Below are 26,675 nucleotides of genomic sequence, written 5' to 3'. Positions count from 1 at the left end.
GAGAGAGAGAGAGGGGGGGGGGAAGAAAGGGAGGCAGGGAGAAACGAGAACTGGTCGACCACGCGGACCAGTCTCGCCGATGTCGGGAAACTTAAATCTTAATTGACTCCTCGTCTTTTTGTAGAACTAAGAGAAAACTAAGGGAAAGACGAAAACTAATTAGAGGTTAAACTCGGTTGACTTTGCGAAACCAACAACGACTGAGTTATTAATTGTTCAACAGCGTGAAATATTTCTTTCGGGGGACGAAGGTGAATCGCGCGTTACTCCCGCGAAACGTAGAGTATCGTCAGGATTGATAAATAAGTCAAGTGGTCCGTCAGTCAGCTGAATCTGGCTGACAAAGAATCGACATTGCAATCGGCTGAAATCCGAAAACAATTTCGGGCGATTCTGTACTACGTACGTGTCATTTTCGTCACCGCGCGTTAGCGTGATCTTTATTGAATGCAAGCGAGAGAATGGGAATTACGTTCTCGTTACAAACGCGACGACCCGCCGCGCGTTGATCGATCACCCGATACCGGTGTAAACGGGTATAAACAGTTTAACGGGTGAGCATCATGGTCATTACGAGTGATTGTTATAATCCGATATGCGGCCGTCGTTATCAAAATTGGGGTGACTTAAATGACGGAACCGAGAGGCTCGTAACGATTTCAGTATTTTAATCGTATCACAACATCCCCGCAACGTAGCTTGATTTATATTCAGCCCCGATTCTCTTTATAATAATGAAATTGTCATATTTTTGACAGCGCGCACAATTACGTAGTATTATGATGATTAAGAGCACATTATTGACGCAATTTGTCGATTAATTTAGTATACAAATATTAAAAATTAAATTTCTGCGGTATATACTCTCTCTCTCTCTCTCACTCTCTGTACATCTCACGCGTTACAAGCTCGTTCTCCAGCGAGACGAGCGGATTCTAAAACTTGCTAATCCTCGGCTTAACTCGATTTTCCAATAAAGCGTGATTACGCGCGACGGTCATTCGACCACTAAAAACCGGTCGCCGGTGAAGGGGAGAAGACCGATCGGGATCGCTGCCGTTGTTTTCTCGGCGTAAGGCGAGAAGAGGCCCGCGCGCGCACGTCATTTATCGCGGAATAAGGCACGAACGCCGTCGGCCATTTTCATCCGGGGAGTCTGTTAACGCGCTCCACGGTCCATATTCATATATTACCCGAAACGAGTTGTCACCGTGGTCGATCATCCGTCAAGCGGTGTAAACGCTTTAACGGGCCGTGGGCAATTCGGTTATTACGCCCGACGTTGTAATCGAACGCAGCGGGACACTGTTCGCTGCTCCCCATAGAATGCACCCCCTGGTGCACCCCCAGCGCGGCCAACCCCCCTCGCCTGCTTGTCCGTCTCTCTGCCCACCCACCCAGCCACCCGCCCACCCCCGCGTCTCTCCTCTCGATTCTGCCCGTCTCTCTTCCGCCCGGCGTTCCGTTCCTACGTGAGCGACGCGCGTTGTTTTCAATCGGTGACAATTCCATACCCTTCCTCACGTCCAACCACCACCTCGTGGCCACCCCCGCCCGTCATTTTATCCTCGTTTATCCCGGCCGCCATTCGGCGCCGGCCGAGCGGCTAACGCATTGGCGTTAACGCGCTAATGCGATACGTACTTTATGTCGACGGCGAGTCGCGGGGAACGGGGATGGAGACACACGCAAACATACACGCGCGTACACGCACGGCGGGGGGAGGGGAGGGAGGTTGGGGTGTGCAGCGGGAGGAGGATTCGCTCGTACGCGACTAATATAACGCGATTTTGACGGTGCGATATACGTCGTCGTAGCTTCCTCCCTCTACCTCTCTCTCTCTCTCTCTTTCTCTCGCCCTTCCTCCCTCCCTTCCTCATTGGAATCGAAGGTGCGATCGAGAAATGCATTACCCGAATCGCAGAGATACGCGGGGATTCCTCAATAGGCGCGTGAAGCATGCATTGCGTACTCCGCGCTTTAAGGACATTTCTGTTTAACACGGGGCGCAGCTAGAAGAGAAGCGAGCGCCAAATTTGTGAATCACGCCCACACGTTTCTTCGCCACGTATTTCACCTAATTGACAATATTTCGAAAGTACACGCCGTCGGCGAAGACGTTGGATTCTCCTCGGCTTCCAAGCCGCCGACTGAAAAATTGAGAGATTCTCGCAACACACCTCGCGTCCGTCTCGATCTTCATTCAATTACCTTAACAAGCGCGACGTTTCACAAGGCGCGCGATTCATAATAGCATCCTCGAGGGCTTGAATGCAGCGCTAAACAGAGGCGAGAACAGAAGAATTCAAGCTAATCAGCCGCCGATCCTTTCTCGTGCCACGCGGACGCGTCGCGATTCTTAATGGAACGCGCGCGCACGTACACACGCATGCACGCGCGCAGGTCCCGCGGACGTGCACTTTGTCATGCAATTATCCCGAGGAGTATACGGCCGTTCCGTTGCGCGGTGAATGTTAATCTCTATTTACCAACGACGGCGGCGGACGTCGCGTCGCGTCGCCGTGGCTAGGCGCGAGATAAACGTCGATAAGTTACGACACGAGATTCCCCGGCGGCGATGCAGCCCCCTCGCGCGCACCTTGCACTTGCGAAAAGGTCAGTTGCAAGTCGGGGGAGAAAGAGAGAGAGAGAGAGAGGCCGCGCGGGAGTGCATCGGCGAGGAGGTGAGGTGGGAGGAGGTTTAATAACGCGCGAGATGCGCGCCTAATGGTGCTCGCGCGGCCGCGCACATCACGTATCCTTGGACTTTGTCGTTATTAATTACCTAACCGGCGGAGCGAGGAGCGAAGATAATGCGGTTGTGCAACAGGTACCAACGCCGCACCTGCGCCTCCTCCTCCTCCTCCTCCTCCTCCTCGTCCTCCTCCGCCTCCCTCCCGCCGCGCCGTTGCATAATCGCGAGTAAGAAACGCGCACGTGAAGTCGTACGCGAAACGGGGAAAGAAATCGATCCCTCCTCCGCCCCTTTCTCTACCCTCGATTTAGAGACACCGGGATACATACGGAAGCGCGGCGTATCGTCGCGCGCGCGCGCGCGCGCCCGAGAGATTAAGTTTAATTAATTCTGTTTGCGCGAAAAACGGAACGAAACGAAAAAGCCCCGTTACTTAGGAAATTAACTAAGCGTGGTTGGATTAATGTAACCGCTAATATTATTTAATAAAGTCGAGCGAGGTGGAATTACGATCGCGCAATCCTTGTTCGATGACGATATCAGGACCGTCGCGGAATCATTGGAAAGAGGCGCGTGTTCGTTCGGTATTCGGAAAATTATCGAAAGAGATTTGTTAATTTCAACACGACGAGATCCCCGCTTTGTCCGATACGCTCAAAGGTTTCAATTGTCTCATTTTTCATTTTGAAAAAGTACTCATTGTTCCAATGCAATCTGCTGACGCAGTTATATTCATAGGAAATGGGGTAAAATTGGAAAGAGTATTGAAAGTAGGTGACGACAGAGGATCTTGAGGCAGAATTGCGCCACGAGAGATGCGAAGGTATTCTTATTTATCGATGAGGCGCGCATTACGACTATCAGCTGGCAATTACGTTTAACAAATATCTTTCGCGTCCGTGAAAACGCATTAGACGAAAGTTGGTCCGCGAAACGGAACTTGGCCGGGGTAGCTTGGAATTTCACAGATTAAAAACGCTCCATTGAAGCAGGTATTGCCCTCGTAATGGCGGAATTAATTTCGTCGCATATAATATGGATACACGCAATTTCTCGTCCGGCGTACCTTTTTCGAAAGCTTTCGGGAGCTAAATTAAACATTATGCATATAGCGCACATTCAAACTATATTTCCATAATGTATGCTTCATTTTATTACACATTTTTTTCCCTCTTCTTTTTATTTGTAATTACGATCGGACGCCAAATTTTCTACCGCGTTAAAAATATTACTTTCTAAAGAGATGCCTATACAGTCGCTGGAGTTTTATTCATCGAAATGCCTTCATTAAATTCAAGCCATCAACATAATTTGCCATTAGTTTTCATCATATTGCATCTATATACATAATCAATCACGCCACGGTCTGCCTTAATTAACAGTGTACGGATTTACAATCGATTTCCATTTCCCGTTTTACGCGTGTATTTTTTTATTCATCGCGTGTCAAACGAGAGGAACATCGATAAAGCCAACGTTTTTCTCCAGAGTCTTAGACTTAGCTTTGACGATCGGCGGAAAGCGAAATTAATTACGCTGACAACAACGCGTGACACGAACGACTCGTCTCTCCGGGCGTACTTTTTCCCCCCTCTGGAAAAACTCGGCGGAAAGTCGAAGAAAGACAATAATTTCGCAGTTTTTTAAACACGGAAATAAGTTGGAAATAAGCATGAGCATTAATTTCTAGACGATCGACGCGGAGTGGGTTTGAAGCGTTTTCAAAGCGGAACAAATAACAGCGACGTCGAGACGTGAGAGACTTGAGAACATCCGTTTGTTTTTGCATTACCAACGTGGCTAATTAAAATGACAATGAGACAGTCGTGTCTGCAACTGGCGCAAACGCGTGTGCAATCGTGTACTCGCGATTTGTTCAGACTACTTATCATATTGTAAAATGGCGTCTGGAAATGTCCGCGAAAGATTCTAACGTCGTCTGTCTTACTTTACAGATTGGTATCAACCCCGGACTGTTCGCGGCTTATAAGGGACATCACTACGCTGGACCTGGAAATCACTTCTGTAAGTCACATTTACACACAGTTACGTCACATATCTTTATTGTATCGTTTCGCGTGCCCATCTCTCGTCAAGGATTACGAAATTTACACGACGTTAATTGGCAAAATCGGCATATTTTAGGCCGAACTTTATTGAGATTAATTTAATGAATACACCTCGTTAATTCGCTTCGAAAGAAAACCAATCGAGCAACGCGACCGTAAATAGAAAAATACAGTGAAAAGGGAAACGGAAGTGTTTCGTGACGAAAACGGTAAGGAGCAGCGAAGTCATAATAATAAATGGAGAGCGCGAGCAAAGGAAGAGTCTTGTAGCCACTGACAGGTACTACTACCAGGGCATGAATTCGCAATTCGAATTCCGAACATCCGTATAAACGAGCGCCAATGTGTCCGACAATCGTGGCGCTAACGAACCCACACCATTATCATAGTCTTGCAAGCGAGCCTCGTCTTTGCGTCTCTCCAAGTTTCCGCATAAAATTGCATAACGTTATACCCGCCCCGGGAAAATCGAGTGCGCTTTGCGCGCGCCTCGTCTTAGACGCGCTTCGAGGAGAGTAATTATCAAGTCAACGAGAAAATCAGAGTCGGCGAGAAAAATGGGAGACAGGAGGAGAATGCCGGGAGCGATTATCATTCAGGGCCATCGCTCCGAAAAAAAGTCGGGCGATTCGTCATCCGCGGCCGAGGAAATAAAAACGCGAAGCGTAAAACACGCAAAGTTAATAGAGCCGACTCTTTTTGCATTGATTAATGCGTAATCAGGACTCCGCGTGTGCGGATAAATGTAAACTAGGATTCGTAAACGAAGTAAAACGACGCTGGGGCGCGCACGGTAAAATTCGCGGATCCGGGAAAAGCCCGTTGAGAGCCTAGCAGCCTCCATGACCCGAGCGAGCCCTCATCTCGCGCTTTTTTCTGCACCGGGGAACCCGGGATCTGAAATCGCGAAGCCTGCATCGATGAGCACACAGCGAGAGCTGCCGTTACAACGCGCATAAATCACCCACGGCACGGATGTAAAACCTACAGTTTTAATACGGCACATATCCCATGTACATACGCTATGTGTTTATTTTTGCCTTGCTTGCAACGTCGATTAATACATTTTAATATGATTTATATGCGGCACAGCGCGGATACTGTAAAAAAAAATCTTGATCAATTTCGCGCAAAAGCTCACTCCCGGCAGGAGTACGCTGAAATAATTGGGTCCTTTGTATCGTGGTCCCCGCATGGCTTGGCAATTTTTCTATTAAAAGCAGGGCAGTGTTAATCGCCGGAAGAGATATTTACGTAACGTTGAAACATTCGCTAATTCGTCAAGTCTTAGCGTGATCGATACACTGGTCGGAGTGGGGCCTGACGTAAAAGATTCGAGCAGCTTGCGACTCGTCGATTAAAGGGTCCCTGACGATCGAAGGTGACGAAATGGCCGGTTTCCCCGCTTCCCTCGGATTCGCGCGCAGCTTGATCGGTGGCGACGAATAACGATAGCCCCGGCTATCTTGGACGCAACTGCCGAAGCGCACGCACGGCAAGCACGTGCGTATTAAATGCGCCCCCATGCACGACGTATCGCTGCCGGGGCCCCCGCGATTTACGTGGACCTGCACGAGTCCGCGCGCTTATCAGCGGTGGGCGCGCTGTACGCATACAACATGCTTAATGTAATGTAGCGTAATATATAATATAAACGCACGGCTACCTGCAGGTTTACGCGCCCGATTATTACACTGCCATAATAGCCGTAGGCGTTTGCTTTCGTCCGAGTGTATCGCGATCAAATATTTGCCCGTACCAACGTAATGACAATATAAGATATATCGGGGAACGCGTACATAAGTAAACGCGGGCGCGGTACTATTAACGCATTGTTAATCACAAACGTGGCAACTTTATTTGCGCGAGCAAGCCGACTGTCCGATCGGCGAAAGTACTAGGTACATTAGGTAGTTACACTACGGTTATAGCTGTAATCTTTGTAATCCGAGTGATCGGAGAGGTTGAGCTCTCCGCTGAACGTATGTATTAACTTCGTTCTCCTTCAACGTTAATAGCAGCTATGCCTCTCTGAGCGGCGGTTAGATATCGTCTGTCAAACCGTTCCTTCCCTTATCGTCGTCCACCGCGGCGGGAAAAAGTCTGCAGTTTCCTCGCGATTTTTCCCGACCTTTCCCCGTGTATCCTCCTCCTCCCCCCCTCTTCCCCCGCTTCCTCTGTTTCGATTTTCCTAGCATTTCGCGTCTCCCGCAAGGTTTCTCGTTTCCCTCTTCGGCGATCCCGTTAATGCCGGGAACGAGATGAATCCGCGAGCGTCCGATTCGCGCAGAGACGCACGACGCATTCACGCGCGTTCACGTCCGCCGTTCTTACGTATGCAATTTCCGATGCGTGCGCGCGCGGCGCACGCGCGACCATCCCCGTGCGCGCGTGCATCCGCTCGGGCTTTAAATAAACAATTTTCGCGCTAACGGCCTGGCCGATGCCCATTACGTACGCATGCCTCCCGCGGCGCCTGTATACGCGCTCATACGCAACGTCGCGTACAGGGTGTTCCAAAAATCGTCCCGTTTCTTTCATCTAAAAACTCCGCAATCGTGTGTCGACGCGGCGTTTCTTCGCCAAAAGTTTCAACAGACACCACTTTTCCTCCACGACCGTCGAGTGTGTTGCGCCAGGATGTGGGGGATAAGAGATGAAAAAAATTGCGACGCGTTCTCACGCGCAATTAATTAAGCTTTCTCAATTTTATTCCGGTTGTAAAAGGAGAAAATGCAGATGGCATATTTATGCACGTCCGTCGAAAAAATGCCCCCGCTCCATTACGAGTGGTGCATAAATCCTTTGAGGAAAGAAAGCGGCCATGATTCCGGGACACCCGGTAGCTACACGCAACCCCTGCTTGCGTGTGTCACCGGCACATGCACGTGCAGCATATATGCATGCATACATACATGCGCCACATACACATATACGCCACGGTGAAGTTAGGTGCACGCCGCTGGATTTTCCAGGGTTTTCCCAGGGTTGCGGTAGAGCGTTGAACCGGGTGGAGGGTGGGCGACGTGTAAGGGTGGAAGGGAGAGCAGCAGCGAGCGAACGGATGGTGGTGGTTGAGGCGGGCGAGGAGGCGGAGGAGAAGGATGAGGAGGTGGAGGCCGCGTGAGGAAGGGGGGCGAAGAGGGGGAGATGGATGAAGGGGAGGAGGGAGTGCGCGGCGAGGGAGGGAGAAACTATAATGAGTGGAGCGCGCAAGGGAGAGCGGGATAAAAAGGGGGATAGGGGGTGGCAGCGTAGGCAAGGAGGGCGGTTGGGCGGAACGGGGGAAAAAGCAGGGTTGGTACAGGGGTAAAAAGGTTGGAAGCTGTGGCAACTGCCGTGGCGGCGGCGGCGGCGGCGGCGGCGGCAGAGGGAGCAAGGGGGGGACTGTGCTCGCTGCGGATGGCGGAAGAGGGGCAGGCGGGGGAGGGAGGGTGGATCGAGCACGACGGGTCAATTTGAGTATCCGGGGGAACATGGGGATGAGAGGGGTTGGCGGGTGGCGGGCGGGCGTGCGGACGCATGGTCCAGGGGCCTAAAGGCAGTAAACGTCGAAAAATCCGACCGCGTTCGGGCCGTTCGATGGCTCGGAAGAGGGTCGAAGCCGCGATCGACCATTACAACGCGCGAGTCGAGTATCGCGCGTCGTGCACCGGTGGTGCGCGCGGTGTAACGTCGAGAGACCGCACCGGGGATAGGGGCGAAACACACACGCGTATTGAGAGAGATAGAAAGAGAGCAAGAGAGAAAGAGAGAGAGGGAGAGAGTAGAGAGAGAGAGAGAAAGAGGGAGGGAGAGAGAGAGAAAGAGAGAGAGAGAAAGCGAGCAAGAGAGGGCGAGGGAAAAAGAGAGAGACGCGGGGCTCTTTTCCGTAATTTCGGGGTGAGCCGGCAGGGTCGATTAACGGGGGCCGTGATTCACCCGTTAGATCGGTAAGGAGGAAGTTCGGTCGCTTGTTCGCGCGCGCGTCGGAGATCTCGCGATATTTCGATCTGTTTTCTTAATCCTCGCGGCCGCAGTGGTGGAGTACGTGAGACAAGTGTTTCACCTTGTTGATCTTTGCAGTGATTTCTCGCCTCGGAAGCTCCTTCTCCGAAGTGTAAACGTAACGACAATTCGATCATTTTTGTGATACCGCCTGATAAAATTTTGCACACGCTCGCTCGAGTGCGTAATACAACGACTCGCCAAGGATGTACAATGCTTGCAAGATTCTTGGAGGAATTGTAATCATGTGAGAAAAGCACATTTATATATACATGTGTGTATGTATGTCTGTGTGTGGGGGGAGGGGGTACGTGTGTGTGTGTGTGTGTGTGTGTGTGTGTGCGTGTGTGCGTGTGTGTTATGTGCAGTTGCCTTAAAATTTATATGACGCATGCTCATTTAACGACGTAGAAGTCGAGTGCCGTGTCAGAACCGGTTGAGCGGCGCCTTAGTTGAATTAGTTATAATTAGGACATGAGGTTCAGCAAACTTTGCGGATACAATCGTAATTGCGAATCGCTCGTTAATTCGTAAATTCCTCGATGGCTTCATTCACATTTCCGCTCTCGCGCGCTCCTCCTTTTCGCAAGTTTTATCAGTCCGTGTTCTTAGTACATCGCTATGATACGTTAAGCGTAAACTAGTTCCGCGGCATTCAAATTCAAATGCACTCGGCTCGCTCTATGCAGGCGGATCTGTTACACGCATTTGTCCGGTTCAACACCAACGTGCTGTATTTTACAATGTGTTATAATCATGTTACCGCAATGTTACTGCAGATAACGTACGCATCGCGAAACGCCCCTATCCGCGGATACATAATATTATCTATTTGTAATATGCAGGATGTCTCAGAGCCGTCATATTTTCTCTCAATTATAGCCACTGCGACAAATTTAGAGTGCTTTGTGACGGCGGAAATTTGAGAAGCCCGTTAAACATGCTCCTAATTAACTTTGACTTTTAATTTAATTTAACATGAAGTTGGCTCTAAAACTAAGTAAAAAAAAACAACAAGCTTTTGTTATCATCATTGAGAGTCAACTCTTTCCACTTTGCAATGTAAAATAACTTCTTTCCTTGGATCTTCGTCGAAAGAAATTTCGCGTCTAATTCTAAACTCCGCAAACTACGGCTAAAAACAGAGACGTTTCGCGGGCACCTCGGTACAGGCAACAAAATACACAACGCTCGAATTCTATGCATATACTTGGAACTTGCTCTTCCGCGATCTATAACATCTTCATTCACCTAGGAATTGTAAAGTGAATTAGAGATGCTGACGTAACTACCTCGCGGGCATATAAATTTAAAGGATTCCGATTAAGATTTTGTCCTCGCGCCCGGAATCGTGCATATTTGATTGAATGTAACCCGCGAAAGACGTTCCGGCAAAGTTTCGAACTTCCCTCCCGCGAACTCGGGGAACATCTGAAAACGGGTTAAGGGTCGGAAGTTTCACGCCGCCGCTCGCCGCGCGCGCAGTTTATATCCCCCGGAATGTTGAGGGAAAAAGTTTCTCCCGGCAAGAACGCAACTGGTTCGAAGATCTCGCCGCCGGCGATGACTCGATTCCGCAAAATTGCCAAACGTATCGCGACGCCCGACGCTTCGTCCAATTATCATCCCGAGGAACTTTCTTCGCTGATGATTCTTGCGAACATCGCGATTGCCTCGGGTCTTGCCTAGATTGCTTAAACTGTAGCGTTAAACTAAAAAGTGTCACACATGATTTTCTCATGGTTATGGGAGAAAGTGGGCGAGCGACTCTGTTTGAAACAAAGGGGACGTTAGGGCTACTATTGATGAAAATCCTGTCGCCTGTGTAAGTATTGATATAACGCACATTGGAAACGTGCGAGACGATTTCATCTATTCCTCTGAAAACCCACGGCAGCTGTTAGGCGCATAATTTCGACTGTAATATCGAAATATTGTATACAAGCATATTGTAAGGTACACGTTCTAGACGTCGCTTCTCTCGTTCAACCTGCAATGCTGAATCATGACACTCGCGCGAGGCTGGGGCATCCAAGATTGCGCCCGAAGGCGCGCCGGAAGAGGAGAGACTTTTTCTCTCGCAATCGATTGTGCGACCCAATCTACGCGGTGATTTTTTCGCACGATGCAAAATATGCGCAACGTAGCGTAGTTTTGTGGATATCTCATCTTCGCAAATATTTCCGACGTATTGTTGATTTTTCCACGCGAGCCCCACGTTCGTTTATCCCTGCGCGATTTACGAAAAAAAGAAGAGGGAAGAGAAAGAGAGAGAGAGAGAGGGGGGGGAGGGGGCGAGAAGGAGACGAAAAAAAGAGAAAACTCGACAGATGGAAAACCGAACGAGACGCGTTCCGGAAGATTTCGCTTTTATCGCGCGCAAATATTTCTTCGCCGGTGACGGACGTCGAACGCACACGCGACGTGCAGTGTATTCGGTCGATGACCCACTTCGCGCGCGAAGTTACTCGGACGGTACCAAAATTGGACTTGATTGATCGACTTTATTATTTAGCCCTGTCAACCGCATTCTGCAGCTGGAATTTAAATCACGCTAAAATCGGAGGCAGCGCTCCGTCATCCGACCGTTATTATAACTATCTTAATTTGCAGCGGACGCAGAAAGCCCAGGCGAATACAAGAAAATGAATTGCCGAGACAAACTCGTTTGTTGGCGCGCCCCGAGCGCGCCGCTATTTTAAAAATAATATATTGCATAAAAGTTTCAATAATACTATATAAATAGAATTTAATATGCGATTAACGTTATATTATTAACGTCGGTTGTAAGTGCATGCATTTAATTAAGTAGAATCTAAAACGATGCACTTGCAGGAAAATTGATATATCTATAAATAGTACGTTTGTCTAAAGTAGTAATTTTTCCTCTCAAAGCGCGATAGAAATTTTTCTAAAAATTCCGTTTCAACACACACTCGCGCCTTCATTTTTAATATCTCGCCTTTATTTAACACCTCGTGAAACTGACATCACCTTCATTGTTATTAGAAAATCTGCCGCTATAATAAAACTACGCTTATATGACAATTATACATTATTTAGCGAATCTCCGTCGCGTCGTTGCACTTGTCGACGAGTCGGTGTACAGTTTCGAAGAGGAAAGGTGCGCGATACACGAGCGGTCTCGCGACGAATCGCGGCTCCGTTTTGCCTCTCGAAAGTCCGCGGTGGAAAAAGTTTTTCTCGGCCAAAGGCGCTCGTTGTCGATCGGGAGAGACGGCGATGGGGCTGCTCGCGACACGGCGCAGCACTCGGGGGCACTCGGTCGCCGACCCAGTTCGCCGTCGGCGGTGTCGTGAAAGAGGGAATGAGGGAGAGAAAGAGAGGAGGAGGTTTTTCGAACGGCGCGCGAAAGTTGAACGTGACCGGCGAAACTTTTCGTGGTCGTGCCAAGCCGAGTCTCCGCGACGCCGGGCGACGCGACGCGACGCGACGCGACGCGATACGATACGATACGACGCAGCGCGGCGTACACAAGCGCGCACCACCAGTCATCGGTTCCGGACCGACCGACCGACCGACCGACCGACCGACCACCCTCGACGGCGACCTCGACCCCCAGCAGGTCCAACTTGTTGTAAGAGACCCTCGGAGAGTTGGCCGTGCGCCGCGTCGCCGCGACCGACCTAACGAGGGTAACTAGCCGGCGTTACCGAGGGAAATATCGGTTGCGCGCGGATCGTCCGCGACAGCTGCGCGAAATCGCAGGCACTCCCCGTGAACGAGATCGTCTTTGTCCCGGAGGCCTGAGGTGACGAAATGATTTTGTACCGCTGCGCTGTGCTATTTGGTACTCTGCCATAATTAAACTGACACGTATAAATCCGTGATGAAATGAAAATATGTCCTTTTCCCATAGATACGCGGTGCTAATAAATATATATACAGATCTGAAAATATCTCTTTGAAGGGATAATTTTTAAAATATCCTCCTCTCGTCATAGATTATAATTTTACGTCCTGCAATATTTTTGAAACGCCCGAAATAATGCAAAAGTTTTATATTTTCAGAGAAAATACATCGTCGTAATACACGGTGAATCATCGGATCAAATATGTATTTAATAAAGCGTTGAAACGAATGTGATAAATAATGGTTAATTGCAATTTGCCAGTTTTAAAATTGTATTAAATCTATAATCTACAAAGCACGAGCGTAATATATTACGAAAATTATCTCTAGAGGCGAATTACTTGTGTGGCACGTGTGCGCAATAAATCCAAAGAAAATTGTGAGCGTTTAAGCGCAAGATACGCGGAATTATATCCCACTCGACAACGTTATCAATGTTTCACGAGTCGTACGCATCATAGCGGTAGGACAATGCATAACGGTGCGTGTATACGGTTTCAAATCGTATTTTTATTCCTTTTTCACAAGGACGTTCCCAAATAAAAGTTTCGCGTCGAATTCGCGGCCATATCAATTCTAGGGGAGCGTTTTCGCGCAAATATAAAACATTTTACTTTTTCATCGCTTTCGACCGATCCCCCAGATTGTCGCGTGGTTATTTTATAACCGCCGTGTATATACACGTGCGGCAATCCTTTACTCGCGCGGCCGTCGCGTCGCGCCGGTTCGATAGTTCACGGCACTCGGTCGAAGTTTTCTATCGGAGAAACTTTTTTCCCGGAGAGAGAAGAGCGTTCTTAAGGGGTCATGACATCGCTCGGAGCTTTCGCACCGAGATTATCCTCCCCGCCGCCTATCGATAATCGATTATGCGAGCCGATGGTCGCACGTGAGAACCTCAAGGCTGATGTTATACGTGAAGTACAACGGGAAACACAAACCGCTTTCGCCCCGTTGTTGTTGTTGTTTTGGAACGTGGACGTTAGATAATAACGACCCACATAACGGATGAAACTTGTCTAATGTCTTGTTCGACCTTTTTTCCCCCGCGTTAATTCGTTTCATTGCCCTAATACAGTGAGAATACGGGGAGAGGGGTGGGGGAGGATTTAGAGAAAATCGTTTCAACGATTGTTATACTCTTCGTGTGTAAAACATAAAAAGGGGAGGTGCACAGTTGTCAGACTGGAGAAACTTTTCACTCGTGTCAGTCACACGCACGATCCTTCTTAATATTTTACATATCAATTACATCCGCGAAATCTTAATATTTCACGCATATCGCTTTTCGCGGCTCAGCTGCGAGATGTATTATGAGAAAGATTTTAGCACGTTCCGCGAATATCCCCTTCGTATCCTGCCACAAACGAAATCTCGCCGATAATCCAATTCCATATCATACGTTTATGTGGTCGGATCGAATTAAGGCGCGTAATGTCGGATTTCACGGGAGATAATTATAGTCTACGCGGATCAATTTTTATTAGTTTCGGTGAACGAGTTTAGTGATGAAGCGTTGCGTTACCCCGTCGGAGCAAAAGCCGCCCCGAACATCCGCGATAAGTAAGTTTTTTCGTTATTTATTTTCGCGCCGCCGTAATTAACAGATCGCGAGTTAATTAAGAGAATTCCAAGTCGGAGGGAAAAGAAAGCGCGGCGTTCGATTCGGGGTACGACCGATAAATCGATAAGAGCCGAAGTTTCTAATCGATAAGTCACGTTCCACTTGCACGAGCGTATATATCGAGACGCCTCGGTAATTTCAATTTTCCCAGGCGCGATGATAAATCTTCCCGACGCGTAATTGCCGCGGGCGGCATAAAACGATACGCCGCCGGTAAATTAAATCGTAAGTGGAAAGTAGTTAAGGTCCTCCATTCGTCGCGCGGGGCACAGACAGTGGATGAAGTGATTATTGTCGGAATGCGGTCAGGCGAGTACGGAGAATGAGTACTCACGGGTACACTTCGTTTCCCGTGTTTTCTTTCTCTGCGATTCGGGTAATTTATCGTCGTAACTGCAAAGAGAGAAGAGTAAACCGCCGAGCGTGCCCGCGCGCGCGCATCGGCTATATACCGTACATAATCCCGCTAAACGAAAGGAAACGTAAGCAAACCGACGTGCAGCGGTCCATTGAGAATTTATAGGCGGATTTATTAGTCATTATCGTGACCACCCGGACCGGTTGAACGCGACTATTGGCACGAATACGCGGGAGATAATAATTAGAAGGTATAACGCGTTGAAATTAATTGCGGCACGCGATAAAGTTTAATATTGGCTGAGGAAGAGTCGATATATACGCAATCGCAACAGCTTACATGTTATCGTGCCATTTTTTTAAATATACCTTACGTGCTTTCATTTGGATAAATATACGTACGCCATTGATGCGCCGATATTCCAAATAAAAATTATACGTTGTCGATATCAGACACGGAAACAGCCTGGACTACTGAAACTTTAATGCGCGTAAAGTGAAATCACATAAATTTGCTAGGCGAAAGTGAAAACTCTCGTACCCCCTTTACCCTGTTCTCTCGGTGGTGCAGAATTGGTAAGCTCAGTGACATAATATCAACCATGTGCAGATCGATGTAGATAGCCTAAATACGAAGAAGGATGCAAGCAACGATGGCATTGACATTCTGTAAAATCGTTACTCGGATGAGAGGAATACCTAATACTAGAAAACATAGTATTACAAATAAAGAAATTGTCCTTATATATAAGGAGCAAATGCATCAAGGAGTTAATATGATACCCAAAGGGCGACGTCGCGATATTCTACCCGGGCCACTCGCACTTCGCTCGAGAATTGCGGCTGGTTATTGCTTCGAGGGCCATCACTAGACGCAAGACCGTCCTTTGGCGGTCGGTTGCCGTAGGTGGCAACGAAGGAGGTGGTGAAGAAGGAGGTGGTGTAGGTTGAGGCAACACGGTAGTGTAGTGGTAACTATAATGAGTGGCGGTTGTGTGTGTATGTCTGTACGTGTGTGCGGGTGCGTGCGTGTGTATGTGTGTGTGTGTGTGTGTGTATGAGTGAGGCGAAGAGAGGGTGAGAGGAACGAGGGCGAGGGAACGCGAGGGCGAGGGGTTGGGTCGAGCAAGGGCGAGATAGGCGAAGGGTGCCGCGTTGGATGGCGAAGAGAGAGGAGGGTCGGGGGAGCGGGAAGGGCGAGTGTGGGAAAACGTGTAGCCTCAGCCTCCACCCTTTTCCACCCACCGACCACCCTGTCGCTGCTGCTCGGTCCAAGAGGGGCGGGAGAGGTGGAGGAGGAGGAGGAGGAGGTGGCGGCAGAGGGCGAACAGGGAGGACAGGGGTTGGTTAGGGGGTGGTGAGCAGGAGGAAAAAGGGAACTCTGGGGCCGCCGAGGGGGGTACGACGAAGGGAGAGGGGTTGTCGCACGCCTATCCGCTCGATAGCAGCTTACAGTCCGTACACGTTCACTACCTCCCTAGAATTTAGTGCCCTCTGTCTCTTTTTCCTTACTTCTTTCAAAAATTTCACCCGAAAAAGACATCTCGGTGACTAGACGAATGCATGCAACACTGAGATTTCGTCCGGTCGCCGTATGAACCTTATTTTCCCGCAGCGTATTACGGGGCGTCTTTCTCTCGAGCGTGATTGAACACGATTCACTCGGAGAACGTTTCTTAAAAATATGAGACTTTCTTTATTATCGTTGTTGAAGCTAACTTTGTTAAGCGAATTTTATCTCCCGCCGTGTTATTTTGTACGCTGAATTATATTCTAGAAAAAGTTTGCGTCCCACACATAAACGAAGGTTATTTAACTCCATTTCTTATGATCACTGATTTCATTTCGAAATAAAAAAGTGGCAATGAAGGCGACATTAGGTGAACAGTAGGTTAGGGTCATCCGAAGAGTGTTTCAGGAGAAAAGAGCGTCCGAAGGGAAAGTACTATGTTGGCTATCGGATGACGATTATACAGGGAACGCCTGTTTCTTACCTTTGGCGCCTTTGTGAAACTGTATCCCGCTGTGTCTCGGATAACAGAGACGTCGGTGGAATTACTGCCGAGAGACGCAGGCGGCCCTAGGCGCGAAAGCCTGAAGATCTCCCGCTTGAATCACCCCGGAAGGACGTTTCTCCCTATTATCTCGTTTTAACAGCCGGACGGTAGCGGCGTATCGGACGAGGAAAAAGTCGCTTCAAAGTCGCACGCGAGCGACCGAATTCGCTTTAAACGCGCCAACCCCTCGACGCGTTTTAATTAAAAAAATATCCTCGGCCCTGCGCGAGCACAAAAGCTGAAATTACTCGAGAAGCGAGCGACGACACCCGAGCAAGAAAGAACGAGAGAGAGAGAGAGAGAGAGAGAGAGAGAGAGAGAGAGGGAGGGAGGGAAAGAAAGAAAGAAAAAAGCATCCGACGTCTTGAGACTTTCGCGCGGGGATATCATTAAGCACACCTGGATGTAATACGTGCTCGTTCGCAAATTGTGGCACTGAGATATACCCGCCTCTTCCTCTCGCCCGCCCCCTCTTCCTCACCCCTTTCAACTCCCCCCCTCCCCCCTCGTCACCCGAAACGCAGGCGGCGTGGGAAAAAGAGAGCAACGTCAGAACTTGCTCTCGACCGTTTCCTAGGTCGCCGCCGACGGGTCTTCGTCCTGGAAAACCCTGAAAATTGATTTTCCAGGCGCGGTCTCCCGCGTTACCCACGCACAGGTCTCTCTCGGTTGCATCGATTTTCACCTGGCTTCCCCCTGTCCGCTACCCTCCTCTTTCTCTCTCTCTCTCTCTCTCTCTCTCTCTCTCTCTCTCTCTCTTGCTCTCGCACTCGCTCTCGTTCTCGCTCTAGCCAACGTATATCCCTTCTCTTTCTCTCTCCTACCGCCACCTCGTTGCTCGCCATCGCCACCGACTCAAACCAAGCGTTCATTCAGAATCCGAGAGGAAAAAAAGGAGCGAAATCTAGGTCAATGGAGGTTTGAGAAATTTGCGATAGTCGCCACCGCCGCCGTTTCGTTGCGGCTCGCCGTTCCAAAGTCCGAGAGCGACGAGCGAGGAATATCGCTCGTGTCGATTTCACGCCGTTTCAAACGCGAATATACTCGTCGATCGAGAAATTCGCGCGATTGATAAAGCGCGAGACTGACAATGCCCTCGTCGGAGTTCACCGACGACGATTAAGATGTCCAAAGTGAGAAAGATTTATCTCTACAGAACGTTTGCGTATTTATGACGTATAAAATATAGCGACTCCGCTTCACGGACCAACAGTTTTTTGATCGTTCGCGTTATCGACATCTCGCGAAAACCGCGTCTCGTTATCCAGCAAAGAGATCCGAGAAAAAAAACCGACGGCACGGCGAAAGTCGTGGGAAGAGTCGCGATAATTTACTTTACTGCTGTTACAAAAATCTTACACGACTGCGAGCGATCCGCGCAACGAGTTAGCGGCCATTTAGATAATAAACTGTACATTTCGCGCTAAATGATAGCCGAGATCCCCGCGGCTCCCTCGCGCATCGTTACCGTTGTCTGAAAATGAAGGAGGAGGGTCGAGTCCCCGCGCATTAGAAAAATATCAAGGGCGATATTTCTTCTCGAGAGCGCTGTTCGCCGCGTCTCGCTCGTAACCGCGAGCGAGACCCCTGGAGAAAGAGGCGAAGGAAACGGGCGAGAAGAAAAATGCGATACGTAAGGTCCTGTTGCGCTCTCCCCGATGTCCGGGATTCCATAATGCGAGTTAAGGAGAACGTATTGCGACGGCCTTGAAGTCCAAAAGTTCGGAAAGTTCGCACGACGCGGGGGGAGGGGGTCCCGGAGTTTTGACTGTTTAACTTCGCAAAATGATGGACCTTGAGGAATCACGCTGAGAAAAATACTTGTTGCGAACGTCCTAGGAAGCCCATTCGATCGTGCAACGTGACGAATCGCGCCTCCTCTTTAGAACTAATGAAAAACTATTAGTTTCTGTCTAAACTTCTTTCCTTCTTCTCTTCCTTTCTCCCGAGGAGACTATTCTCGACTATCGCGTGACAGATATATTTAAGATCATTCTACCGTACACAGATAAAGAGACGCGGTGGAAATTAGAGAGTTAGGATTTACGGAGAGTTGCAGCTAATAGCTCCTATGACTGTCAGCGAATATCGGTAACGTGATTAATTTGTGATGCTAAATGAGATCATATCGAAATTAATTATTCGGATATTTTCGGTTTGCCGATGGGAAATATTATCTTCAGATTTCACATATTGCACATCGATTATGTATCAAGTTGCACGGTTCAGAGATATCCATTAATAAAAATATGCTATACGGTAAAAATATATATACGTAAATTATTTGCGGAAACAATGGTTCCATATTACAGAAAAATATTTGCATTGATATTAATATTTATGACGTATATCTTTCCGTATTTTATTTCTACTTTTAACAGCATTATCAGATATTTTAAAAATTTATATCTCTTGCATATTTTTTCATACTGGAAAAATTAAATCCTTCAAACCAGTAGGGAGTGATATTACCAGTACCGGTATCGCGCCGATCATATTAGTGGCAAAAATTTCCAAAAACAGCAACAACCTCGATCAGAGCGCAGAGTTCGAGCGGCATAATTTGTGCTTCGTAGAGACATAACTCAGAGAACGTCCGCGACAGAAGTCCGACGATCTTGGCTATTTTTTCCTCGCTTGGAAAATTCTCAAATTTCCCATAAATTACCATAATTTCTCAGCCCTAAAAATATATATATATATATACTCGCGTCCGGGGTCGCGTGAAATTCCAAGTTCCACCCCGATTACGTCCGTATCAGAGACCAGTCACAATTTACGGACGACCCGACCGACGGCGCGGCGCGGGAACAAGCGCATTTGCTTTCCATCGACGTACGGGGGGAGGGAACACACTTTTCACACCCTCGCTCGAAACACCATAAAGCACCCCGGCTAGGCGGGAAGGTCGAGCGAAGTCAAGTTGGGTTAGGTTAGCGTCGTGAATGACGGAGGAGGGTCGCGTTTCGCCCCGATAAAGTTTGTTCGATCGGCCGTTAGTCTCCTTCTTATGGCCCGTTCGCCGCGGCAAGTTTTAAGCGACGTCCATACCAAAGCCTCGCGAACGTTGCTCGCCGACAGCACGAGCGTGTCGCGAGAAATTGGCGAATTCTCGAGGAGAAAGAAGAGACACGCGGATAACGAGACGTAGAAACTGGTGCCGAAACTTGGTTTAAAAAACGCGCCTCTTAGGCCTGGTTTCACCAACGTCGCTTAACTTTAAGCTTAGCTTAATTCATTCTTTGGCTCTCTCTAACTGTTACTTTAACAAAGGGACAAACGTCCCTTTCTTAAAGTTAAACGACGTTTGCTGAAACTGGGCCTTAGAGCTTACTCTCTTAAAGTCGATCATCGCTGAAAAACAGCGAATAGTCACTGATCACAGTTATACAAGTGTACCACTGCGACTCTACCTACAGCTGTGATGATCGATAACGCACTGATTGACTTTAAAGGCACTCGATAACTCTTGAAGTTCCTCTTATCCCACGTACCAGATTTAGAATGCTGATTATGCGAAAATTAATTAATCTCGAAAAGACTCGAGCCGGGTGACGGGTGCGCAAAGTGGGACCGGCATTACACACACGTGCGGTTCGTGCCTTCTCCCGTGGACTTGGAGGTCGGGCACGTTGTGCCGGAAAGCGTGCAACGGCCGCGGACGAGCGTTTAACTTTGTTCCGAAGTTCTCCAAGGTCGTGCCGGCGCGGCGCGCCCGTTGTAGGTCGGTGCCACTGGAGTAAAGCAGCGAGAGAGAATTTCCCGAGGCCGCGTCATAAATCTCTATCTGCTGCCCGGGGGTAAACGTTCGCGCGGGATAGACTTTGGCGACGATTGTAATTTCGCGCCACCGGGGGTGTCGTCTCACGTGTACCGCGGACACGTGTGTGCGAGTGTCCGTGTGCCTGCACCACCGCGAGCGGCGGGAGGAGATTTATCTGGCCTCCGCTTTCTTTCCTTCCCGCGCGAGCCAAGCGGAGCCGATGCTTATTGCGCTCCGGCGTTTGTCCCGGTAAATAAATTTATTATCGATGTGCCGTATAAACGCGGAAAGGGTGTTCTAATTTATGAACCCCCTTTCGTTAACTACTTTAGAAGTTAACTTTTAAACAGCCGCGTGTAGCGACTAGGAGGCTTTGTTTTCGCTCGCTGCAACAGAAGGGATTCCGGCGTGACATTTTTTTTTATATAATATACTTGGATAATAAATTTTTTTAATCGTATCTTCTTATTTAGATATGCGGATACTGTAGGCACGTAAAATATCCATCTTTTGTATACGTTTTTTTAACTTGACACGGTGAAGATTTTTTCTTAAAATTTATCCTGAAAATTATGTAATCGTGATTGTGGGACAATATTGAATTTTGAAGACCTTTATCAGTAGTAATTATATTTAATATACATTTTACTAGTAGAATGTATAGTAAAATTTCAAAAACTCTCATAAAATTCTTCAAAATACCATGTTGTCTCACGATCACATGATTTTCAGGATAAATTTTAAAAGAAAATACTCTCCGTGTACGTGAGGTCAAGCTCTAATCTCAAAGTGATTATAACACGCGATTAGCGTAGCTCAAAATGTTCTATTCTGCGATAAGGTGACGCGGGAAGGGATTAACGAAGTGAGTCTTTGGCGCGTAAATAATTTATTTGTAATCACCAAATCAACCATCGTTAAGCGAGGAGCGATTATTTCTAATCGCACGGACGTGGCGCATGGCGAACTCGTAATCCAACTTTATGTGACGAGATAGAAAGGACCGTCTGACCCAAACCGTTTAATCCATTCCCATCGACACGATCCTTCGCGGTATTCGCTTCACCGACGCAATATAGTATATTTGACCGTGAAATTATGGCGATAATGCGGCGTGCAGTTTCGTGAAGGTGTCGAACACAAAACTGCCACTACCCCTCCTGGGGTATTACTTGACAACGAGCACTTAGTTGCTCATTCGTACGGCAGTTACGTAGAAACGACCATTAAAATCTCCCGTGCGCATTGCCGATCTGCATAACCGCGGGAAAACCGGCGCGAATACCTTTTATACGTTACGTTAAGCGCCGTGTTTGCTTTTCGCGATACGAAATAAACGATCGCGCGCGTTTACCAAGCATTCATACGTCAATATTTAGAACGAATTGTCGTCCGTACGATTTACCGCTGTTTGTACGCTATTTATACGCGCTATTTATTATTTATACAATGGAAATTTGCGATTCGCAACGCTAATTGACGCTCGTCGCTGTTGCAACATTCAAGCGGTCAACCGCTAATCGTTTGTACATCTTGCACGAGATTAATTTATATATCTTCATGCAATAGTTCTCTCTCTCTCTCTCTCTCTCTCTCTCTTTGTCTCTTCGCATTCACGTTTCGCGATCGATTGGCATTAAAATAAGAATACGTAATCTTACAATATCCCACAATGGAGTCATCGTGCTCTATCGCGTAGAAATAGTAAAATTAATAATAGAATACCAATAATTTCATCAATAACGCGGGGATACTTGGAACTATCGTCTTGTAGAATTGATTCGGTAATTGAGTGGATTATTTCGGAAAGATGAACGGTGAAGATGAAGCGGTCGAATTGTTAATCAAGTTAAAAAGACTTGCCCGCGAATGAGTCGTAATCGGAGGGTGAAAAAAAAGGGAGTGAGTCGTTATCGGTTGGAAATATATCTCAAGTAGTAAATTTCAACGATAAAATTCACGACGATGATTTTAGTATAATCCGGGCAAAACGATACCAGCGCGGCGGTACCATCGACAATGGAAACAACAATGGTTGTCATTTCTATTACAATAGACACGCTGCGCGCTTCTGTTCTAACAATTCCATTATCTCCGCGCGAAAGCCTCCGCCGGGGCAAGGCTTTATTATGCCTATCAGAAAATTTAGATCGTTTATTTAATGGGATATAAATAGTCGAGCGCGGCCTATTAACAAAATACGGAATATTTCGCGCGGAACAATAGCTTTGCGAAGTCATTTGGCCGTTCACGCGACGACTGCAATTATACGTTTCGCTATAATGGCGCCGCAAGTAAGCAATTTAATGCTTAACATTATGCAATTAAAATTAAAAATGGATCGTATAATATCGCGGGCGTCGATTACATTAAAATTTTTAAAAGCCGCCCATGTGCTTCGGCGATGCGTGTAACATGCTGCACATGTTAATAATTTCATCTTCCTTTTTTTCTCGTGGCTACAATTACCGCGGAGAAAAAAAGCACGGGCAAAGCCGCATTTCAAATTTAATAATTTATCAAGTGTTTTAATTTGGGAATCTAATTTTCTGGATCTTAAATCAGTAGGTCAGAATCGATTTGTAAATTGATACTTGGCTACCAGGAGGGAGGGGGGTAATGAGGTTCATTACGATCGCGAGGGCGCGATCATTATGTTCTTACTATTAATTTATGCAGTTAAGCAAATTGTCTTCATTGTGTGCCCGTCTTTTCAGGGAAATGCCTACATCTAAGCGGTCTCACGCCCGAACCGTTGACTGCGGACGACGATTACAAGCTCTTGCGACTCGGCATCGGCTTCACAAATATGGTAGCACGTGCGACGAAAGGCAGCGCAGATCTTACAAGAAAGGAAATTAAAGAAGGTCAGTATGCCGAACGGTTTTAGGGTCGCCTGAAACGCACGATGAGATAATTACAAAATCTCGGTCGAAAATAATTATTGCATAAATCGCCCCGACGTAATTTGCAGAAATATCAATTTCAATTTCGTATTATATTTGTGTTACACAATGTTTTATCGTTGTTTATATTTTATCATGTAAAATAGCGGAATGTACATATATCTCTTCCGAGTTGCGTTTGTCAATTTAAGTTCTGCAGACTCGCAATCGTGACATTAGACAGAGAAACGTCTGGAATTTGAATGACACTTGCTATTGTTATTTTTGCTAAGATGTCACTACTTTATGCTTTTCACGAATTCTCTTGCCGTCCTAGCAATCGACTTTTCTTTTTCGAAATACCATATGGTTGCGAGGAACCTTTCGGAAGACTAAAGAAACAACCATTGTTGGACAATAATTTATGCGTCTGTTGGAATAATAGTAAAACGACTTCAGGGACAGTAGACAGTCCTTTCTTCACACTGTCATGTTAGTTAATCATCGAGCACAAGCACCCTACCGTTTGCAAACATATGTTCCACAAATGATAAAGAGTTCGCCGCGACCGTGTTGCCGTGAGCTCTTCTTGAACATTTGAGAAAACTGATGAATTTCGAAAACAGTTGAGGAAGGCTTTCGACGTGAACTCGAAAGTCAACAAATCGCTAAGTATGCTCGATCGCGATTAGGTAAATTCGCTCTCGTCGACATATTCCTATTCGAATCACGCGACGTACGGACTCGAGAAACCTATCCCTATCCAGCTCTCTTTGTCATGTCGCCGAAGTTTCTAGCAGGTAGGCTGTAAGGATGGGCGATGTTGAAAAAATAATCGATAAAATAACGATTTTTGCTAATCGATTATTAGTGAAAAACATCGATGATAACCGGTGTTTTTCAATTTCTCATTTCTATCTAATATGAAATTTATAATAGACTGTTCTTATTTATTTTATAAATATGCGGTTTGTATTGCATAAATTCTGTAGACTTTTCCTTATTTGAAGACATAGATTCATACTGAAGCGGTGGCTAGGAGAAGAACAAAGAATCTAAGCGCAGAAAGTTTACGTAGCACGTGCAAACTTATAATTCTACTAATAATTTAAGAGACACCGTAGGGAATATGAGTGAGATCAGTAACCGAGGTTGGTGAAAAAGACCCTAAAATAAAGTAACCAGTTGGTAACATCGAATAGAAAAACTATCGATGTAGCGATTAGTCGAATTTCAAAATATCGATGCATCGTGTGAAAATCACCCACCACTACCTAGGCTGTTCAGTATACTCTCGTCCATTGCACGGTGAACCTCGGAAGGTTCTCGGCGTGCGCCGTGTGCGCCGTGTGTGCCGGACAACACGTGCGCGGATCGGCAGTGAGAGTCCACGTGCGAGGCAAGTGCGAATTGAGAAGGCAAGTAAAGAGTGAAGTAAACAAGGCAAGGGACACTTTTCCTTTTTTCGACTTGCAACGCGAATGCGCTCGTTCGAGTCGCGTTTCCGTGCTCTCGTACCCACAGAAAAGAATGTCCGGATCTAATAGGTTAATTTGTTTGTGTTGCTTGAAATCCCCCAAATTCCTACACTTTACAAAGAGACAAATATATATCGGGCGTTGGAGACAAAGAAAACGAAGATTCCAAATGCAACGAGTGCAACACGAACAAATCTAATGCTATCACACGTTAATCTTCTATCGTAAAATAGGATCGATATAGCGCATCATATTTATTATAACATATTATAAAGAAAAGAATGTTTTAATCTTAAATGAAAAATTCTAAAATCTAGAATAAAATGATAGTATTTATCGTCTTTTGTCGAATATCGTGGCGCTAATATATACATATAGCACGTGCGTTGTAAACTGGCGTACAACTTGGTGCGTTATAAGATGACATACAATTTCGTACGTTATAAAATGGAGGGCAAATATATTCTAAACGCAGGTATATATAAACTTACATTTGTATAAGTTACTCTTGTCTCGATATAGTAAGTCGATCTTTTTTAATTCGATACAGGAGAATAAGAATTATTGATTTTATTTTGACATCGTCTTATTTTTATACCAAATGAGGTTGTGAGAAATAGAAATGCGTCAAGAATATTTTTTGTCTCGGTAACAGAGATCCTTTCTGAGGGTGCGTATGTACACTAGGACTCACCGATGCCTTCCCACATGAATTTCTGCACGTATCCACATTTACACATTTTGCATATAGGGTAGAGTGGGGCAGGTTCGCGGACGGTTTTGGACAATCCTAGTCTCTAACCAGATTTGAAGGATACGTGACTTTAAAAGTATGTAAATAAATTCTCTGACATGTTAAGCAACTTTCTTTAAAATCAAATTGAAAAAATATTTAACAGTTTCTCCGAAAATAAATAAACAAAAAAAATTGCATTTGTCTGGCGCTGCCGCAGCGTGGGGCAGTTTTGGATTTATATATGCATTTACAAAATAAAAAGCACATTACCAATATATATATATATATTTATTAAATACAGATATATATATTATATTTAATGTCTATTTAATATTTAGAGAATCAAAATTGACATTAAACTTTAGAAAACTAGCCAAACGTGAAGTCCCGGTCACACAAATTGGTTCATGTAATTTTGACTCTACGTCAACCCTGGAAATGGTAGAGACATCGTCAACTAGAGAAAAGTGAAAGCGATTCCTTGAATGCCTCAAAAATTGAAATGCCTCACTATCCATTGTCCGAATCTGCCCCCTTGACCAAAAAAGTACTCTACGCAACCTAACAACAATTTCACAACGTTCGCGACAATTTATATATAGATTACGTTCTACACAAATATCGAGCCTTTAACGTGCATCACTTAAACAATGAAATATTACGTCATAGAAAAGTGTGCAACCTTAGGAGTGGACTGATGAAATACTGACCTGGAAGGGCATTAAAAAATTTTTGTAAATATCGAAAAATACCATTAAATTATCACCGTTACCAACTCATAGGATAATACACTTCTACATCTTCGGCGAAGCCGTTAACTTAAAATGTCCGAAAATGTACACGTGTTCTACCTGTGCCTAAATTCATACGGGAAAGCATCAGTGAGCACTTGCCTGTCGGGTTTTTTTTGTTTCGCGGTGCAATTAAAATTAGCACCTTGCCCCCGGCCACGTCTCGGCGAAACAAATAGCCTCGAACAACCGAGCGCGAACGAAAGCGGAGTCGCGCTCTGTAGGAACCATGCGCGAACTCGTAAACAAACGGATGACAAACTACGATCTCGAGCTTGGTCAGGTCTCGCGCGAGACGACAGGCATGTCGGTAGCGGAGCGTTGTTGCGCGTGTCGCGTTTCCTGCGTTTTCGGAACAA

At 46.7% G+C, this 26,675-nt stretch overlaps 2 protein-coding genes across 2 annotated transcripts in view; one reads left to right on the top strand and one right to left on the bottom strand.

Moving 5' to 3' along the window:
• Nucleotides 1–26,675, top strand: part of LOC105566649 (probable serine/threonine-protein kinase yakA) — a 115,952-nt gene that overhangs the window by 82,038 nt on the left and 7,239 nt on the right. The window contains exons 6-7 of the mRNA XM_012020820.1: nucleotides 4,651–4,720; nucleotides 23,144–23,293. Coding sequence (XP_011876210.1) covers nucleotides 4,651–4,720; nucleotides 23,144–23,293 — 220 coding nt within the window. The remainder of the gene's footprint in view (nucleotides 1–4,650; nucleotides 4,721–23,143; nucleotides 23,294–26,675) is intronic.
• LOC105566647 overlaps nucleotides 1–26,675 on the bottom strand; it is a 131,820-nt gene that overhangs the window by 103,869 nt on the left and 1,276 nt on the right. The window lies entirely within an intron of this gene.

Source organism: Vollenhovia emeryi, unplaced genomic scaffold (genome assembly GCF_000949405.1).
Source record: "Vollenhovia emeryi isolate VEMERY1.0 unplaced genomic scaffold, V.emery_V1.0 DF939143.1, whole genome shotgun sequence".
Taxonomy (NCBI): Eukaryota; Metazoa; Arthropoda; class Insecta; order Hymenoptera; family Formicidae; genus Vollenhovia; species Vollenhovia emeryi.
Note: the sequence above shows the minus strand (reverse complement) of the source record. Positions and strands in the feature narration are given on the sequence as shown.